The following is a 21,506-nucleotide window of genomic DNA, read 5'->3' on the forward strand; positions in this document are numbered from 1 at the left end:
ATTTTTTATTATGTTATGTTAGTCACCATACAGTACATCCCTAGTTTTTGATGTAATGTTCCATGATTCATTACTTGCGTATAACACCCAGTGCACCATGCAATACATGCCCTCCTTAATACCCATCATTGGCCTATCCCAATCCCCCACTCCCTCCCTTCTAAAGCCCTCAGTTTGTTTCCCAGAGTCCACAGTCTCTCATGGTTCATTCCCCCTTCTTCCCTTTCTTCTCCTACCAATCTTCCTACTTCTTATGTTCCATAAATGAGTGAAACCATAGGATAATTGTCTTTCTCTGCTTGACTTCTTCCCTTTCTTCTCCTACCAATCTTCCTACTTCTTATGTTCCATAAATGAGTGAAACCATAGGATAATTGTCTTTCTCTGCTTGACTTATTTCGCTTAGCATTATCTCCTCCAGTCCCGTCCATGTTGCTGCAAATATTGTGAAATTGTTCTTTCTGATGGCTGAGTAATATTCCATTGTATATATGGACCACAACTTCTTAATCCAGTCATTTGTTGAAGGGCATCTCAGCTCCTTCCAGAGTTTAGCTATTGTGGACAATATAGGGTAGCTCAATTTTTAACTTTTTAAGGGACCTCCACACTGTTTTCCACAGTGGCTGTACCAACTTGCATTCCCATCAGCAATGTAAGAGGGATCCCCTTTCTCCACATCCTCTCCAACATATGTTGTTTCTTGCCTTACCAATTTTTGCCATTCCAACTGGCATAAGGTGGTATCTCAATGTGGTTTTGATTTGAATTTCCCTGATGCCTAATGATTTTGAGCATTTTTTCATGTGTCTGTTAGCCATTTGTATGTCTTCATTGGAAAAGTGTCTGTTCATATCTTCTGCCCATTTTTTTATTTGATTATTTGTTTCACGTGTATGAGTTTGAGAAGTTCTTTGTAGATCTTGGATACTAATCTTTTATCTGTAGTGTCATAGAGTATTTTAAATTTTGGTTTACCTCATGTCCTAGGCCTAACAAATGCTATACGGTGTAGCTGGTGACATCTAGTGGTTAAAAATGATAATTACATACAACATGCGGCACTCAGCTTTGCTGACGGAAATACTCAAAAGCCACAGATTCCATGGAAAAAACCTGCGTCAGTAGGAGTTCCTGGTTGCAACCAACCAAAGCGAAACCTCACTGACTTGAGCAGAAAAGTGCTGTCCCATGAGGACAATGCTACTACTTAACACCAACACCATGGCTATCTGGTTCTGGATGCCCCGACGGGCACTGCCACTCCTGCACGTGGGAATTTCTGGCACCACCACCTTTTTTAGGCTCTTTGATTCCCAAGATCTCAACTCAAAGTCTGGAGTAGGAAAAAAGAAACTCACACACACACACGGTCTAGAGTAGGATGGATCCTCGCCACGAACATATATCTGTACCCTCGCCACAAGGAAGCCTGGGAAAGCATGCTGACATTTAGGCTTACTTAAATAATAAAAAGTTATTATAAGATTAAATGAGATGAATATTTTACAAAGACCTTAAGCATGGTGCCCAGGATTTGATGAGTTTTCCAAAATGATAGTTGACATAACTTTACATTTTTTAATTTGATCATGAGGGGTTTTTTTGTTTTTTTTTTTTGAGGCCAAAGACCACATCTTGTTCATTTTGTATTCTGGACGTAGGATCTGAAGTTCCATGAATGTTTATTGAATTGCATTGCCTGCCCCTGAATAGAAGCTCACTACCCTTGCTTCGATATCTCAATTTATTTATATTCAAACCTTTAAATAAAAAGCACTTTAAAATATAAATATGTAACAACAATAATAATAACTATCTGGTATTTGAGTCTTTTTCCTTCAAATATCACTAATAGAAAATTATATCTCCCTACAGGTCTTCCACAGTATATTAAAGCAGAAGATAAGGTTTTATCTTATCATGAAAGTATTATCTGAAGGACAATTAAGGTTTTGTGTTGTTCAACCAATACATCTCACATCATGTCTGGTCATATTCATCATTCTGAAGTCCATCTCTTCTCTAAAACCTGCCCGACTTCCAATTTACCAAAGGAAACCTTTCATAGCTGCTTGGAATGCTCCAACAGATCAGTGTTTGATAAAATACAATATAGGACTAAATCTGAAAATGTTTCAGGTGATTGGAAGCCCACTGGCCAAGGCCAGGGGGCAAAATGTCACTATATTTTATGTCAACAGGTTGGGATACTATCCATGGTATACATCACAGGGGGTTCCCATTAATGGGGGTCTCCCACAGAATATAAGTTTGCAAGTGCATCTAGAAAAAGCCGACCAAGATATTAATTATTACATCCCTGCTGAAGATTTCAGTGGCCTTGCTGTTATAGACTGGGAATATTGGCGACCCCAGTGGGCCCGTAACTGGAACACTAAAGATGTCTACAGACAGAAGTCAAGAAAGCTGATTTCTGATATGCAAGAGAACATATCAGCTACTGATATTGAAGATTTAGCCAAAGAAACATTTGAAGAAAGTGCAAAAGCCTTCATGAAGGAAACCATCGAATTGGGAATGAAGAGTAGACCCAAGGGCCTCTGGGGTTATTATTTATATCCTGATTGCCACAATTATAATGTTTATGCCCCGAATTATACTGGGTCATGCCCAGAAGAGGAAGTTTTGAGAAACAATGAGCTCTCTTGGCTCTGGAATAGCAGTACTGCTTTATATCCTTCTATTGGTGTCAGAAAATCTCTTGGAGACAACGAAAACATTCTGCGCTTCTCACAATTTCGGGTCCATGAATCCATGAGGATCTCCACCATGACATCCCATGATTATGCTCTGCCTGTATTCGTCTACACAAGGCTAGGCTACAGAAATGAACCTTTATTTTTTCTTTCTAAGGTAAGACACTCCTTGCCAATGATGGGGGGATTTTCTCTCTGTCTTTACAAGAGATACTTCTTTTCTTTTTTTTTTTTTAAGATGTTTTCTGTTTATTTGAGAGAGAGAGCATGAGCAGGGGGTGGGGCAAATGGAGAGGGAGAAGCAGACTCCCCAAAGGGAGAGGGAGAGCAGGGAGCCTGGCAAGAGGATGATCCCAGGACCCTGAGGTCATGACCTTAGCCAGAGGCAGATGCTTAACTGACTGAGCCACCCAGGCGCCCCTAAAAGAGACATTTCTTTGTTAATTATGTTTTTTGAAGAATTCCCAATTAGTGGTCCCTTAGAAAGGAGCATAACTGTTCCTTTGACTAGCCATCCCTTTAGACTCTTCATTTATGCCAATTGAATTTTAATTGGAACACAGTATGGAGGGAAGGTTAAAAGGCAATAAGAGCAACTTCTTCCCCCCTTCCTCCCCAGCTTTGACGGTTCTCCCTCACAACTGGCCTTTATTGAAGCAGTTGGTGGTGGACAGGCTGGAAAATCAGAGAGGATATGCTAAAATGGAGCAGTTTGCTCCCACGTGTGGAAGTGTAATTGGAAGCATTCTTGCTTCTGGCCTTGCCATCTAATGTCAAGAGAAAAAAGTTTTGTATTTTTAATGCGTAATACCAGTTTTGATAAAAGGTACAAGAGAGGCACAGCAATGTGAATATATGTAACACTACTGAACTATACGCTGAGAAATGGTGAAGGCAGTAATTTCATAACATGTCTTTTTACCACAATTAAAAAGTTTTTAAAAATTAAAATTTTTACATAATAAAATTTTTTTTTAAAAATTGAAAAAAAAATTTCTTTAAAGCCATAAGGGTGTTGCAAATCTGTAAAAAGTAGATGGATCCATAGATTCAGCCATCTGGTTTATTCTGGACTGTGACCATAGTTAACGAAAAGTTGGTAAGAGTGTGCGAGTTTTTAAATTCAATCATAAATTCATCACTAGTAGATGGTTTCACAACCCTAGGGTAAAATTTATAAATACAAGTTTTATTCTGTTTATTTTACCATTGTAGCCAAAGACTTCCCAGAAACCATAAGGGCAACTTTTAAAATAGATGAATTTTCGGCCCAATTTTCCCTTCCTTCTTCTCCCTTTGCTACTCTAATAACTCAAATGGAAACTTCTAGAGATAAACACTGAAAAGTAGATGTTGCTCTAATGGTTGGACTTCAATAATTATGTGTAAACTTTCTATGATAAGAAGAGACTATGATAAGAGACTATGATCTTATCTATGGTAAGAATGAGACTTGTTCAGGCCTTCACATGGGTGATGCAGTGGTATTTTAAGATCTTACTGGATATTATCGGTTTATCACACGTCCTCCTTCTCCACCATTACAAGTTTCAATTCACCAGTGTGTATTTTAATACACTTACATTTAAAGATGTTCAGACTTCATGTGAAGCATCCAAGGAAGGAGGCTCGGGAAACCCACATGAGGGCTTTAGCATGAACAGTAGGTATCTACGGAGCATATAGAGAATACAGCTTCATCCTCAGAGAAGGGAAAGGCACAGATGTATCAAGATTTGGTAAATGCTATGCCTTGGACATCATTAATGAGATGAGTAAGAAGAAAAAACTCTATTGGGAACTGATATTTGTACTTCCCAGAAAAGTCATCAACAAATGATTAAGAATGATAGGAAATCAATACTACCTGGGAGGTTTAAAAGTCCTCTAGATCTTCTTGACCCTGGCACTGAAAGTTAAATATTACTTTCTTCAATGAAACTTCTTTCCTTTTTTATATTTGGCTTAAACAAGTTTCTATCTTTGATGATAATAAATTTACTTTTGGAAGAAACAATACACTTTAAGGGACAAAGTGTTCATTTTGAAAGATTAGTTGACACTACTGGTACATTCTGCACATTCTGTAAACCTAGATAAGCTTCCTTGAGTAGCTACAGTCTCAGAAATATTTCTGCTTTAAGGAAAGAGGGAACAACAGTTAGGGTCTCATCAAGAAACCGTTCTCTTTGGCAGTCCCAGAAATCATTCTGTATCATTCTGAAAACTTTCTGATGGTAAGGTATTTCCAGATGTTTTAAACCATCAGTTTACCACCATTTTACTCAATCCTCCATAAAAATCTGCCCACAAATTTTTAAAAACCTGATACTTATGCCAAATCATAAATGACTAATAATGGCTTCCTTTTCTAATCTTCCCAAAGATAGCTGCACTTTATTTTTTTTTAAAGATTTTTTATTTTTAAGTAATCTCTACACGCAATGTGGGGCTCAGACTTAGAGCCCTGAGATCAAGAGTCACATGCTCCACTGTCTGAGCCAGCCAGCGCCCTGACATCTACACTTTAGAGTGTGTTTGTGTATGTGTGTGTTTGTGCATGTGTACACATACACATATAGTTAGGACTAGAAAAACGATTTACAAATAAGCAGCAAATTGCCTTACCATCTCTCACAAATATGAGAGGGAAAAACTCCAGGTGACTCGGTCATGGGTAGGGATATGCTTTTGTGAGTTTTCCCTCCAAAAGCTTATTAGGTACTCTTAGGAATATCAGAGGAAAATGTTTTTATCTGGCAGGGGGCAGGAGGAAAAAATAACTATTTTGAATACTCAAGAACATTCTGTTCTTCTTCACAAGGTCTGCCCTCAGAAGAAACTATTTAACCAGTGCCAGACCTACTGGGGACTTATCAGAGCCTAAGTGAACTGGGGAAAGGGAAATAACCTCCAGCTGGCTCTAGTCTTGCACTTGCAAAAAGGGAAATGCTCTAGCCCCATCTAGCCAGCCTATCCCACCTAAGAAAGGGAAACACAGCTGATCAACTAATGAATTTCACAGTCCAGAAGCAAAGGCTCACTACAAGACTGAGACCTAATCATAGGACTATAAAGAACCCTTCCATTTCCCCTACATCTTACTAGCACATTACTGACTGCCTATCTGTAACAGTTCCTTTTACCTAGTATGAGCTATTTGCCTGTCAAGAAAAGATTAAATCATGTCTAGCTATCAAGAAAAAAACCCAAAAAACTACAGGACATACTAAAAGGCAAAAACAGAATTTAAAGAGACAGAACAAGCATCAGAACCAGACTCAGATATGGTAGGGATGTTGGAATTATCAGACTGGAAATTTAAAAGTACTATAGTGACTTTGCAAAGGGCTCTAATGGATAAAGTAGACAGCATGCAAAAATAGATGGGCAATGTAAGCACAGAGATGGAAAGGCTAAGAAAGAATCAAAAAGAAGTGTTAGAGATCAAGAACACTGTAGCAGAAATGAAGAACGTCTTTGATGCACCTGTTTAGTAGACTGCACGGGGCTGGGGAAAGACGCCCTGAGCCTCAGGATGTCTCCATAGAAACCTCTGAAACTTAATGATGTACTGTATGGTGACTAACATAACATAACACAAAATTAAAAAAAAAAAGAAAGAAAGAAACCTCTGAAACTGAAAAGCAAAGAGAAGAAAGACTGAAAAAAAAAAAAAAACCCCACCCCAAAAAACAAAACCCAGAATCGAATATTCAAGAACTGCGGAACAGCTGAAAAAGGTCTAACATACATGTAATAGGAATTCATGGAAGGCCACTGGGGGATCTGGCGCTTCTGATCACGTCATGCGACTATGGATTCACTGAATTCAAAGTGAGTGGAGAGAGGTGCCCTTGCCCTTGTTTTTTTGCCAGAAGAGGCAATGGGTGTAGACCCAGCAGAGTCTCATTCTGGGCACTACATGACTGGCTCCTCCCATAGTCACATCACAGATATTTTTCAAAAACATATCACTTCCACTCTCATTAGAGCCTCATGAAAACTTCTTCCTTTCAGCTCTGACCTATTCAGTGCACTCCGTGGTCATAGAAATGGAAATGGATATGAGTCCGAAAGGGAAAGTAGTTTAACCCAAGATCTCCAGAAGAATAAAACTTCAAACACTGAAGTTGTAAAACCTTTGAGTGGACCATAAACGTGTCAGATAAGAAGATATATCTCTCAGGTGTTGATTTTAATATAAAAGGCCCCAGGCAAAATACAATTATAAAGTTCTGTTTTTATTTCCCACCAAATTACCCAGTTACATTTTCCAGCATGTAACTGATGGAAATTCATCCTTGGAGTGAAAGGTGAATGCTTAGTATCCTAAACAGTGAGAGACTTACTATAATTTAGTAAACTTATCTAGGAGACCTTAAAGTAGGAAACCAACTGCATACCTTCAACTCCTAATTTCCTTCTGAAATGGCCTGGATCCATGTTAATCCTTAAACACTTAAATCCTTCAGGATTACAAAACCAAAATTCCCCTGCTGAAATTCCGTTTTCTTTTACCGTTAACATACTGAGAAAAAGTCCGGCAGCTTTATCATGACTGGAGGAGTCATAAATAAAGCCATTAAGTCAGGTACTTTGACATTATATACAAATAGTTTCAGAGACCAAATATAAGGGTGGACCAAATCAGAGCCTGTGGGTCCTTAACACTGTGTCGCTTTGCCTGGCCTTGGGATGCAAATGACACAAAACCCCTCCGGGTCCCTGCAAAGGCGAAGTCCTCCTGTGTTGCAAGTTGGGAAGAGAATTTAGAGGAGTGCAAGGTATTCCGCATTTGGAGAAGAAAAACTTTTGGATTCTGTTTCTGGGTCATGTACACATGGCTGGTTTGATTAGACAGCTTCTGGTGGCTATTTCTAGGCTGTCACCAAAATGATACCCTGTTTGGCAAAATGCAGGTTTTTCTTCAAAAATATTTGATACATTTTTTCCATACGATTATGGAGTGTAATTTTCGAGCCTTGGTTTATTCAACAATTGTGTTACTCTAAGAAAGTGGAGAATCATCCTATTAATATTGCACTTAGCCTCTAATCCTAATCCCTGGTGTGCTGTTTTATATCCAAATGAATAATGAATTCTATTCTCTTCACTCTAGCAAGACCTTATCAGTACCATTGGAGAAAGTGCTGCCTTGGGAGCTGCAGGCATTGTTATCTGGGGAGACATGAATTTAACGTCATCTGAGGTAAGGCAGGACCTTGAAGGTATACTTAATATTATTTTAAGTATTTGCTCCTTTCTTGTATAGCTAACTCCAGTCGGAGCCCTCATGGCTTCCACAATAATCCAGCTTTAGAATTAAAGTCCAGGGACGCCTGGGTAGCTCAGTCGTTAAGTGTCTGCCTTCAGCTCAGGGCATGATCCCGGAGTCCTGGGATCCAGCCCCACATCAGGCAACTCCGATGGGAGAGTGCTTCTTCCTCTCCCACTCCCCCTGCCTGTGTTCCCTCTCTCACTGGCTGTCTCTCTCTGTGTCAAATAAATAAATAAAATCTTTAAAAAAAGAGAGAGAATTAAAGTCCAAATCAATGCCTAATATATAGAAGGAGCTTAATAGTATTATTAACTTTTGTTAAGATAGTAATCACAATACCGACATTTGTTGACTATTTATTACGTGCTTGGATTGTGCTAAATGTTTTTTGTTTTGGATTTGCTCACTTACTGGCCATAATAACCCTTATGAGGTAGAGACTACCATTCTCATTTATAGATGAAAAACATGAGAGGAAATCCAACTAGGGTGACAGCTAGCTAAGCTGGTTAACGGTGAAGCTGGCATTAACCACAGTTTGACTCTGGAGAGCTTGCATTTAACTACTACATAACATGTGTTATATCCTATTTTGAGAAGAAGAAACAGATGGTAACTTTTTAATCTCTGTGTTGAATCTATTTTTCCTCTATGGGGAAATTAGCTAAAAATTAATAGCATTTAAAATGAGATCTATAGCTCTCTTCAAATTTCTCCCAGCTCAGATATTATTTACTCTAATAAGTCTTTCTAGTTTTCCCCAATCCACATTAATCACAATCTCTTTTGTATTTCCAGATGCTGTTTGTTTCTATCTCTATAGTACGATACATTTGCCTGGAATTGTAATACTCGTATCTTCAACACTTTTTGTTTAATTGAATTTTTTGCAAGTTCGTGATGATCTGATATTATTCTTAGAATTGCACAGGCTCAACTTGTTGCTGTCAAGGTATCTTTCATGAAACTGTTTGTGACAGTATCAGGTTAAAAGTCTCCTCTGTTCAATATAAGAATAAGGTAGAAGTGGGGAGAATCAAGCCTAACTCTGTAGACGTGATATTTCCCTTCCAGCCCATGCGGCTCACGAGGGGAAGCTGAATGCAGAAACCAGGTGGCCTCTGTTTAGAACACATAATAGGAACCCAAAAAAAAAAAAAAAACCAAAAAAACCTAGTCAGCCTTCCAGGCTTTCCTGTGTTTGAATTGTATACAGAAGTCCAGAACCCAGGGCAGTTGATATTTGAGCACAATTAACAGGAAAATCCAGGAACCTACAGGTTGACTGTTAACAATAAGTCGGTAGACTATGGGGATTCAGGTTCCTACACAACCGTGAAAGGTACCACAACACCCAAAAGGCAGCCAGAGGACAGCAGCTCTGGCATGATTTCTAATTTGGGGTTGTTCTTTTTTTTTTTTTTTTCACACCCATTAACTTGGGGGCTAGAAGGAGAAAAAAAGGATGTAAATTGGAAGAGGCAGGGTCATTATATGCTGACTTTGGGGCCCATTTGCAAGTTCAGCTGCTTAGCCCTGGTGTAACCTATTCTCAGTCTCCTGCCCCTTGGACCTTTCATCCTTTCTGATCAGGGCCCCTGTGTTAGAGCACCTGAGCCTAAGAGACCAACCAACTGGAGCCAAGATGTTAGGTCTCACTCAAGGCCAAAGAACTGCCTTGAGGGCCTGGACGCTCTAACCCTATCAGTGCCCCAAACCACTAAACCCCATTTGTTTCCACATTTCTAGGGCAACTGTACAAAGGTGAAGCAGTATGTGAGCTCTGATTTAGGGAGCTACATAGTCAACGTGACCAAAGCGGCTGAGGTGTGCAGCCTCCACCTCTGTAGGAGGAACGGCAGATGCAGAAGGAAGGTATGGAAAGCTCCAGATTACCTTCACCTGAACCCTGCAAGTTACCACATAGAGGCCTCCCAGGACGGAGAATTTACCGTGCAAGGAAAAGCATCCGATACAGACCTGAAAGCGATGGAGGAGAAATTTTCCTGTCATTGTTATCAGGGGTACGAAGGAGCCGACTGCAGAGGGAAGAAGACGGCTGACGGCTGCTCTGGGGTTTTCTCCTTTCCTGGCTCATTAATAACACTCTGCCTGCTGGTTTTAGCAGGTTCTCAGAGCACTCCGTGGTGAGATAATTAATTGAGTTTAAAGGGAACTGTATGCTGGGGCGCCTGGGTGGCACAGCGGTTAAGCATCTGCCTTCGGCTCAGGGCGTGATCCTGGAGTTGTGGGATCGAGCCCCACATCAGGCTCCTCTGCTATGAGCCTGCTTCTTCCTCTCCCACTCCCCCTGCTTGTGTTCCCTCTCTCGCTGGCTGTCTCTATCTCTGTCGAATAAATAAATAAAATCTTAAAAAAAATAAATAAATAAATAAAGGGAACTGTATGGCCTGTAGAGTAGTCACTTAGGGAAGAGATGAAACATAGGAAGGTCTTTTTTTCTCTTATGAAATCCATTGAGAGGTATCATAAGTAGACATTATATATGTCACTTAACATAAACACGAACATATTGCTTTATTTGGCTCTGATTTGGCTAAGAAACCAGATCCAGGAATAAAGTCAGTGCAGTCTTCTTCATTACTGGAATGTTTAATTTGTATTTAAACCAGACCTAGGATATTTTAGTCTTTATATGAATGTATGTGTGTGTGTGTGTGTACACATATACATATTAAATTATTGATTTCAAAGCCTGGTTTTTCTGGCCAGCAATGTATTAAGAACAGATTACTAAGTAATTATCTGACTCAACAGAAGAGGTCACCTCAGGGTATGAACTGGTCACTCGATCTACTCAAAAGGACCAAATGCAAAGTTCCTAGTTCCAGCCTTAGGTTCGCGCTGGGCTTCTGTTCCCCACCTGAGTACACTGACCGCAGAACCAGGTCCTGATGTGGCTTCTCATGCGGGTGCAGAGGCGAGGGGAGCTGTTCCCACTGCATTGCAAAGCCATCTATTCCCATATGGCGCTTCTCTTACCCACTATGGGTCCTTCTCTCACAGACCCTGTCAAATTAAACACTATAAAGGGCTGCTGGATAGTAGTCATGCTTGCCTAGGCTGACATTGCTCTAGATCCAGAAATTGATGTTATGCCAATAAAAATGTGGTTTACGTCTTTTGCAAGCAAAACGATCACTTAAAAAAATTTAATAAACATTTAAGGGACCCAGAAGTGCTATTGGTAAGGGTTCTAGCAAGACAGAGTTGATACTGTGGTCCCCATATGTCAGTCTTCAAGCCATGGTTTTAGAGTCAGTTTGAATCTAATTTGAATCATGGTTTCATTACTCATCTGGATGTATGACTCCAGGTAAGTTATTTATATTTCCCATTTTCTCATCCAAAATTTGTTACTAGGATTCTCACCTCAGTGAATTATTTTGAAGAGTAAATGGAATAGCACATCCCATGCATACTTTGGCTTTAATACATGTTGCTAATCTCCAATTATCTTCCTTGATCACCAAAGTAATGAGAACACTTAGGATAAAACAGGGGCTTGGGCAATTTCCTCTTTCTGATGTTATGTTCTATTTATAAACCACTTAGGCATTGTGTTCTGTTGAGAGGCATGTTCAACTGATAGGATTTCCTACCCCTGGAGAAAATCTACTTGGAAAGTAAACTCCAGATAGGTATGATGTTGTAACAGAAAGCATGAGACTTGACTCAACCTTCTCTGCCACCTCTTTTCTCTTTTTAGGAAACATTTGCAATCCAGGTGCACTGTTTTCAGTTCCGGGTCCAGCTTGTCCAAGTTACAGACATGGTTAAGGTCTAATTTCTAAATGTGAAATACAAACAAAACAAAACAAAAAAACTTTTATAATACTATGAATGAGAGCTATCATTACACAGACTTTTTAAAAATTACATATATTTTCATATCAAAGATGATATAATCACATTATAGAAAATTTGGAAAATAGAAAAAATAATAAGGGAAGTCACCAATAATCACTATTAACACATACTGGTAACTTTCAGTGTATTTCTTTTTAGCCTTTCTTCTAAAGACTTTATTTTACATGATTGTAATAAAAAATACATGCAAAACTTTGTGTCCTGTGTTTTTCACTTAACCACGTTATAAGTAGTTTCATGCTATTTCATAATCCTTATCTCATCTGAATGTCATTTGAATGTCATCATTAAAGCCACATAATAGTCAACTGGATGGAGCAAAGTTTAATCAATAATTTTCCATAAGTTTTATTTATTTATATTTATTTATTTATTTGAGAGAAAGAGAGAGGGAGAGAGAGAGAGGAGGGGAGGGGGAGGGAGAAAGGGAGAATCCCAAGCAGACTCCCTACTGACCAGGGGGCCTGACACGGGTCTCGATCTCATGACCCCACGACCTGAGCTGAAACACTCGATTGACTGAGCCACCCAGGTGCCCCCCATAAGTTTTAATTTTTAAATGTCTACCATTTAGCCACCTCATCAGAGAATACTTTCTAGATCACACTCCTAATTCATTCATTCACCTACTAATCAGTTTTTACATTCATCAATTTATTAAGCATTACTTCTTATCAGGCACTGTTGAAATGTATCCTTGAACAAAAGAAAGAGATTTGTCTTCTTAGAACTTACATTCTAGCTGGAGGAGACAGATATTAAACATACAAATAAGGGATTTATACTAGATATTAGGGAAAGAAAATAGAGAGGGGGGTGGGATTTTCCATGTGTTGGGCCTCAGTGAGCAGGTGTTGTGTGAATGAGAGGGAGTTAGCTATGAGGATATTTGGGGGCCCAGTATTTCAAGACAAATGAGTGAGCAGGCACACATTTGGTAGTATGCCTGGTGCATTCAAGGAAGAGCAAAGAAGGTACTGGGGCTGGATACTTCCCTTCACCATTAACTTCCCTTTTATCTTTTGGTCTGTAGTATTTATCGCCATCTGGCACAGTGTATATTACATATTTGTTCATTTCTGTCTTCCCTTACTAGAATGTAAACTAGAAAAATGAGGACTTCATTTCATTCAGTATTTGCTAGAAACCACTTGCTACAGTGCCTAGCACATAGTATGTGTCCACTGAGTATTTTGAATCAATGAATCTTTCAATGATTCAGAAGCCTGAATCAATAGAAGCTATATATTTGTTGTATTTTTTTTAAATTCTGCATATGAATAGTAAGTTATTGCCAAGCCATACCCAAACATTAGTGTTCTATTCTAATCCCTATACATTAGCCTCTGAAATATGTAGGTTAACTCCTCTGTTGAAGAACTCAGGCCTAAAGAGAATAAATCAGTTGGCAAAGTCAAAGAGCCAGTTTGTAAAAGAGCCCAATTTGGGGGTGGAGGATGGGTGAAGTAAGTGATGAGGATTAAAGAGTACACATACCATGATGAGCACTGAGTAATGTATAGAATTGTTGAATCAATATATTGTACCCCTGAAACTAATGTAACACTGTATTTTAACTAGAGTGGAATTAAAATAAAAAACTTAAAAAAAACCCCAATACTCCTCCATCCTCCCCCCACCCCCAAACAGCCCAACCTGGAATCCAAGTTGCTGAGTTTTCTTTCCCCCATAACTGGTTGAAATGGAATCCAAATACATTCTTTCAGCTTTTGACCATGAGCTTAATGCATTTTAAAAAATTCATTTGAGCTACTATTACTAACCATGTTCAATTAAACTCCAGATATTCCAGTTGTAGATTCTCTATTTAATTTAGCTCACTTCTCCTGGAAAGGAGATCTACCTCCTGAGCTGCTTAATGACCATAGCTTCTTTGGATCATCCTAACTTCCCTTTATGGAAACAGCAAGGTACTTAGCCTCTCTAATCTGCAATAATCTCTTTTATAAAAGGGAGATAATAATGGTATCTTTTGTCCTTTTATACTGATTTAATGAAATCAAGTAGGTAAAAGATGTAGCATAAAACCTGGCACACAAAAAATCCATAGCAAATGTTAGCTATTATTATCAAGTACTTTCAATATTGGTCCCCATAAAAGCTGTGTAGGCAATATTATCTCTATTTCGAAGCAGAGGTTATGGATGATTCAGAGTACTAAAACGACTAACTTCATACCACAAAGAAGTCCCCACGCCTTGAATCCTCTTTTGGGAAACCTTTTTTTAAAGATTTTTTAAATTTATTCATTTGAGAGAGAGTGCACACATGAGTGAGAGAGTGAGGGAGAGCACAAGCAGAGGGAGGGTTCGAGGGAGAGGGTAAGAGGGAGAAGGTGGGAAGGAGAGGGAGAAGCAGACTTCCTGCTGAGCAAGGGGCCTGATGAGGGACTCTATTACATATAGAGATATGTAAGCTACAAGTATACTGATTCTGGTAACAGGTAATCTTTGCTTTTTTTGACCCCATATAAGAAAAACTGTTAAATTAACCAATCTACAAGCAATGTACCCTTAGCTTGCATACTCTTAATAACATTTACCTATAAAAGAAACCAGGGTCTCTTAGGAAAATGTCCAATTCCAGGTTTAAGACAGGAAATGTATACAATGAATCAGAAATATCTTGTTATACCATTAAGCAAGGATGCTATCAAAGATCACTAGAATTGTATCAAAAACACCCACTAGCCAGCTTAAAGAGTCTTCTGCTGCCAAAGGTGGGAAAATTCAAGAATCACTAAAGAAATAACTGCAATGGATTGAAATGTATCAAACGTATTTAAAGCCATGAAGTCAAAATGATATTAAAGAAAAGCATTCATTGACCACTTTTGAAGAATGTTAAGAAACCAACTTAGTACTCTGAAAACTGGTAAATACAAGGGAAAAATCAACCATGTATTGAACATTTCCTATATGAACTCTATATATCTCAGGGTAACCAAATAGTGGAGGAGGGAAATTTTCTTATTCAAGGCAACAAATGAAGAAGGTATGATAAAATTACAATATAACCATTTTACGATTCTTAATGAATTAATGAATCAGGCACAGCTCATCAATGGCTACTAACATCATGAAGAGATAAAGCCAGACATTACATACCCCCTAACTGAAGTATGTAACACCAGCTAAGAATAAATCCTTCCAGAAATCAAACAGAAATCTGATCAGGCTTCTATAAATTCACAGGAAACATCAGGAATGAAGGGAAATGCAGAACAACAAGGCAGGGATATAATGATCAAAATTCAGCTCCTAAGGAGCTCTGTAGGACAAATAATCTGGTTTTATCAGCAAATAAATGGCCAAAAAAAGGGGGGAGGGAGTAGGAAGAATGAACCCATATGTATATCAACGTGGGACTTGTTAAATGAATTATAGAAGATCTATATACAATGGGAAAACATACAGCTTTAAAAGAGAATGAGGAAGTTCTCTGCATGCTGATGTCAAAAGATCTCTAAAATACAATTGTCTTGTTAGGCATTATTTTCACTTCTGTCTAATCACATTGGAGGCAACTCATGATCTCATACATTAGAAATGTATTTCCAATCACATTTTAGAAAACACTTCCTGGATAGCTAAACTAATCTAAAGTTTCTTAGGATCTAGTGGGTATGGAACTCTACAGGGATACAAATACAAAAGCAAAAAGTGACCAACTAAACTCAAGGAAATGAAAATATCATCAAGAACAGGGAACCAGAATAAGCCATTACTAAAGTCATGTACCTATATAAGTCATGTACTTATATATAAAGTAATATATAGTTCAATCAATATTTTTTAGAAATTTGCTTATTCTAAATCTTGAGGAGCTCTATTTTTTGATAACTTAAAATGATAGAATAAAACTTACTAATGGGAAAAATAACTGTTGTGTCAAAGTGAATGTTAATATTGTGCTTTTTGTTTCTCTTAGAGAACTAAATGTATAAACTTACTGCTTCCTTTGTCATTAATGCTAATTTTAAGAACTTGGAAAATTTTTAATGTTGCTGAACATTCGTTTATGAACTTGACACTTTGTTCTTCTCTGAAGATCCAGGAATCATCAATTTTTCACTTCAAATATCCCTTTTATTATGAAAACTTAGAACCGAATACTCCATTCTTTGTGTTTGGAAAGTAAAAGTCTTAGGTCATCATTAAGATCACTTATTGCATTCTGTTCCCTTAACATAATAAGAGAAGTAATTTTCTGCAATCAAATTTATTGCTACCCCCAAATAACTTATAATTCCTTTGTCAAGGAAAAATAGATAATAAATATTGTATTTCTAATGTATTATCTATTGCACTGTGTTTGTAAACCTAAGCGTAACAGGGTGCTATACTCTTTCACCTAGGACCATTTACTGATTTTAATGTGTGTGTATTCTTACACTCTATATTTCCCTCTAGGCATATGAAATCTGCCCTTACTCTCTTTAAAAAAAAAATATTGATTGATTTTGCCCTTTGGAGGCAGTGCAATACTCTCTTCTACAAAGAACACAGGGACTAAGAATCATCAGACTCACTACTTGATCATCTCAAGATGGTGCATGACATTCTAGCTATCACATCTGAATTCCAGGCAGCACAATGGAGGAAAGTCCAAAGAAGATAAAGCAAGCACAATAAATCTCCTTTAGAATATTTCCCAGAAACTGTCTGGGGAAATAATGAACCAGTTTATATCCTTTGGCAGAATTTGATCACCTGACCCCATCTAGCTGCAAGGACGACTGGTAAATATCATCTTTATTATTTCTGACAGCCATTTGGCTAGATTTAAAATCTATTACTATTTAAAAAGGGAACTGGAGATTGGGGAATAATGAACAGTCTATGCCACTCTACATCCTGTACAACGGACACTTTTTTCATTTCATTTACTCCTCCCCCTACTCACTATAACTTCCTGAAAAGTAGGGACCATCTTGTTCGCCATTGTATCTGCATGTCAAGCACAGACCAGACACATAGGAGGTACTTGAAAAATGTTTGTTAAAACAGACTATAACAACTTGCTAGCCACAGATACATACTAAAATCACTTGGGGAGCCATCCCAAAACAAGCACTCCTGGTCCTACTATCTACTGTGGAGTCAGAAGTCTTGAGCTTACATGCATATTCTGAAAAAGCTCCCCAATCCACTATAATGTCTTCCTAATGAGAAAAACATTAAACGAAATAATAAGAGAAGGAAAAGTAATATAATCTTTTAAAAAAATTAATTGGAGTTCTGTTTACATCCTAAGCTGTAGTGATAGAAAATAGATTGTTCTTAGGAATTTGAGAGCCATAATGTGGAAATGCTTGCCTCTACCTACTTCCCTCCTCCTTCTCCCTTCTTCTTTCTTTCTTTTCTCCTTTCTTTTTTCCTTCCTTCCTTCCTTCCTTCCTTCCTTCCTTCCTTCCTTCCTTCCAGTTAAATTGCATTTCTGTTCAGCATTTTAGTTCTTTTCATTTTAATTTCCCAAATTAAACATCATTATTATTTTTATTATATATAGATGCAGTTTGTTTAGATTTACTTACACATTTACCTTTTATTCCCTCATTTTACATTTTAATATATCAAATTTCTGTCAGGATCACTTTCTTTTTTACTGAGGATCATCTTTCATAGTTCCATTAGTGAAAATCTTCTGGGGGAGAACTCTTTGTGTTTTTAATTTGATAATTTCTTAATTTTACCCTTAATATAGGAAGATAATTTCAATGGGTATAAAAGTACAGATTGATAGTTATTTCCCCTTAGCATTTTGTAGATCCTTATCTTAGTTTTTTATTGCTTTTGGTGATAAAACTACTTTCTATTTAATTGCCTTCCTTAGTAAGTAATCTGGCCCATTTTACAATGTTCTGTCTGGTTTTGAAGTTCTATAGTTTTGGTTTAGGGTCTAAGTGGGTTTTTTTTTCTGTGTATCCTGCTTATCATTTGATAGACTTTTGCTTAATCATTTTTATGATTCCATATTTTTCCTTTTTAGTATTTTATACATAGATATTTAATATTTTATAATTCCTCGAACATTAGGAGATTCTATATTTGTTTTTTTTCTTGCTAACCTGTAAAAATAGCTTATTTGTTGGTGTGTTTGGCAATTTTTGATATGAATTCATATTTTCTTGATTTTAGTCTGTGAGAATTCTAAGTGTCAAAATTTGGGTTGCTTTCCTGTAGAGAGGATTTTTAAAAAATTATACAACTTAATTGAGATAAAATTCACATATTATACAATTCATCAATTTGAAGTATTCATTTCAATGGTTTTACTATATTCACAGAGTTGTGCATTCATCACCCCATTAAATTTTAGAACATTTTAATCACCCCCCAAAAAACCCACAAAACCATTAGCAGTCACTATTCTTTTTCCCCCAATCCCCCCTCTAAACCTAGGGCCACTAATCTACATTCATGACATGCCTGAAAGTGACAGGTGGAAGAAGGCAGCCCTAAATTGGTTAATGCTCTGTGCTAGAGAAACGTCTGTTATTAAAAGAGTCATAAGAATCTTTCAAATCTTTCTTGACACTTACAAGATAAAAATTTACTTCCCATGAGGATAAAGAATGACATTTCCCCCTACTCATACTCTCTCTCTCAAATAAATAAATAAAATCTTAAAAAAAAAAAAAAGAAAAAAATGACATTTCCCTAGTGGAGCCTATCTCCTCCAAGAAAAAGTAGTCTGAGATGCTAATGAGAGCCAATATCAGGGGCTATTTTCCAGTTGCTCCAGAAATACAGCAAAGATGTTCTTTATTGGCAATAGTCCAAAGCTAAATTCTGTGTTCCTTAACCAAGACCAAACCTCCCCTTTTCAATCCATTACCTCTTCCCATAGACTCCCAAGATCTAACCTACAGTTATTTACTTGGCCTTCAACTTACTCAAAATTGACTTTCCCCATAACTTTGGCAACTTCGTCAAAGTTTGACGGTCAAAATCCAGGAAGAGGTGAGGGAGAGGAGAAAACAAATTATACATGAGTAATCATTAGTGACTAGGTCAGGGTGGACTAAATTGTCCTGACTGGGTAGATTCCTTCTGTTGCCTAGTTTAATAATTAATCACAAGTAAATAATAAGAGATTTCCACATTGAAATCAAATGTTGGGTTTGAACTTCCCTATTCTTTCCTTTCATTGACCCTTGACCCACACATTATTAACAGACACTGGCAATGCCCCCACAGATCCCCCAAGGTCCCTTATATAATTTGTTGTGCATCCAGTTCCTCATATTCAGTGTGCTTCCCCTCCATCTTCCTTCCAGTTCAGTGTGGTTTTGCTTCCCTCAGGCCTTAATTGAATCCCTTGCATGAGCAGGCTTATGCTGCCCTCCTTGGGGCGTTATTGAAATTGTATCATTTCTTGGCTATGTCTCCTTTCTGCTTCTCTCATTCTCTTAAGTGTTTTTTCCTCAGAAAACTTCCTTAATAAATTACTGCACATGAAACCTTATCTTAAGTTAGCTGCTAGGGAACTTGACCCGAAATCCTTTTGTTCTCCAAATATTTAGAGACAAGCATAGAAAAGGAAGTTTGCCTTTTACATGGAAACAATTACCAAAGTCATGTTAAACACAAATTGGAAAACACATTTAGAACATGTGACAAAATGCTAATTCTTCTATGTAAAGAAACAAATCAATTCAAAACAACATGAACTTAACAGGGGAAAAGGACACAGACAGAAAATCACAGCAAAGAAACAATGAAATGGCTCAATTTCTCAAAATAAAAGAAATGTGAATAAAATGACAATGAGATATCTGTTTTACATTACCTAGATAGGCAAAGTCTTTACAAAGTGTAACAATACAGTGTTAGTTTGGGTAAGGGAAAATCAGCCTTCATAGTTTTTGTAAGGAGTGTTAACTGATACAATCTCTTTAAGGGTCAACATTATCCATTACACTTTAATGGACAAGACTTGCCTTTTCAACCCTGATTGCTGCCTTCCTCATTTCAAGTTTTGTGAAAGCACTTGCTATGGTCTCAATATTTGTGTCCCCTCAAAATTCATGTGTTGAAATCCTAATACCCAATGTGATAGTATTAGGAGGTGGGGTCTTTGGGAGGTGCTTAGGTCATGAGGGTGGAGTCCTCATGAATGCCCTTATGGAACAGCCGCCACAGAGCTTGCTAGCCTTCTTCCAGTAGGTGAGGATACGAAGAGAAGTCTGCAACCCGGAAGAGGGCCAACACCCAACTATGCTGGTAACTTGACCTTAGACTTCTAACTTTGACAACTGTAAGAAATAAACTTCTGTTGTATACAAGCTATTTAGTCTGTGGTATTTTGTTATAGCAACCCAAATGGATTAAAAGAGCATTTATCATTCTGAAATTATTTGCTTGTTTACTTGCTTATTGTCTCCTCACACTAAGTGCAAGAGCAGAGACTGGTCTATGCGGTATCCTCCATGCCAATGCTTGACATGTAATAAACGCTCCATTTACAATAGTTGAATCAGGGTGCCTGACTCGCTCAGTTGGTGGAGCGTGTGACTCTTGATCTCGGGGTTGAAAGTTCGAGCCCCACATTGGGTGGGGAGATTACTTAAAAACAAAACCTTTAAAAAAAAATAAAATAGTTGAATCAACAGATTAAGTAATCAGCACCTAGGGTATAGTCTGAGATGCCCCAGTGACTCTAGAACTTCTCAATATTTTTCTACAGTATCTGAAGTTCTTACTTAGGCAAATAACGAAGACACTAAGGGAGCCTATTAAATTATTATATCATGAAAATCTAAAGAGAAGTAAATTAGTTAAGGAATTGGAGCAAGAAAGAAGTAAGTTGTAACTGAGATTGTGGGCCAGGTAAGATCAGAATCATGAAGTAGATCTTAATTAATTGCAAGCAAGTAGATGGCAGACCTTGGCAGGAGTGTGGGGAGCCCTACTTGGGTTGCAGAGATTATAGCCAAGAGAAGTTTTAAGATAAAGTACAGAGGAGAAACCAGAATTAAAACCAAAACAGGCAGAGTAGTACACTGTTCACCAGAATGTTCTAAGCAGAGAAGAGAAAACCAGGGCACAGGGGAATATCCTTCAGGCATCAGAACAGATCAAGCAGGGAGAAGCAGTGGGTTATAGCCAGAGCCTACGAGGGTACCCATGAGTACAGGCACAGAGGAATTAAGGGGAATCCACGACATTATTTCTGGGTGAAAAGGGAGGCATTAGAGGTGCCAGCCAATTTAGGCAGATTATGACAAAAATAATGGAGACTCCCCAGTTTTGTCACTAGTAGGAATATGGAAAGTGGCAGGGTTGAGTTGTGGAACAATCTGTCCCTTCAGGTAGTACCCTATACTTGACTACAGATACCAGAGACTAAGGGTTCCTGGACACAGTCTAGTTTTAGCCAAACCTCTGATTTGGGACCTTGGTTCTAGCCACACCTCTTTGGGCTCTTTCTGGAGTTCTCTTCCTGAGATTTTAAAATTTGAGTCTAAGTCTTTGAAGATAGCCAGAAACATCTCACATATCACCCAAGGTAGCTTTTTGATGAAACAAATCTCTTGAACTGAAGAACCCACCTGGCCTCACAGCAACTGGCTTATTTTCCTCATCCAA

The 21,506-nt window shown here is 38.0% G+C and overlaps 1 protein-coding gene across 1 annotated transcript; it reads left to right on the forward strand.

Annotated features, from left to right (window-relative positions):
• The first annotated feature begins 1,923 nt into the window (after positions 1-1,923).
• On the forward strand, positions 1,924-10,152 carry LOC100472672 (hyaluronidase-4). Its single transcript, XM_002919031.1, has 3 exons — positions 1,924-2,877; positions 7,843-7,932; positions 9,751-10,152. The coding sequence occupies exons 1-3, from the start codon at positions 1,924-1,926 to the stop codon at positions 10,150-10,152; spliced, it is 1,446 nt and encodes a 481-aa protein (XP_002919077.1).
• The last annotated feature ends 11,354 nt before the right edge of the window (positions 10,153-21,506 follow it).

The sequence above is a fragment of the Ailuropoda melanoleuca genome, chromosome 1 (genome assembly GCF_002007445.2).
Source record: "Ailuropoda melanoleuca isolate Jingjing chromosome 1, ASM200744v2, whole genome shotgun sequence".
NCBI lineage: Eukaryota > Metazoa > Chordata > Mammalia > Carnivora > Ursidae > Ailuropoda > Ailuropoda melanoleuca.

Coding starts and splice junctions, on each gene's coding strand:
- LOC100472672 (XM_002919031.1), top strand. CDS start 1,924: ATGAAAGTATTATCTGAAGGACAATTAAGGTTTTGTGTTGTTCAACCA. Junction 2,878..7,842: donor CTTTATTTTTTCTTTCTAAG/GTAAGACACTCC, acceptor TCTTCACTCTAG/CAAGACCTTATCAGTACCAT. Junction 7,933..9,750: donor TGAATTTAACGTCATCTGAG/GTAAGGCAGGAC, acceptor CCACATTTCTAG/GGCAACTGTACAAAGGTGAA.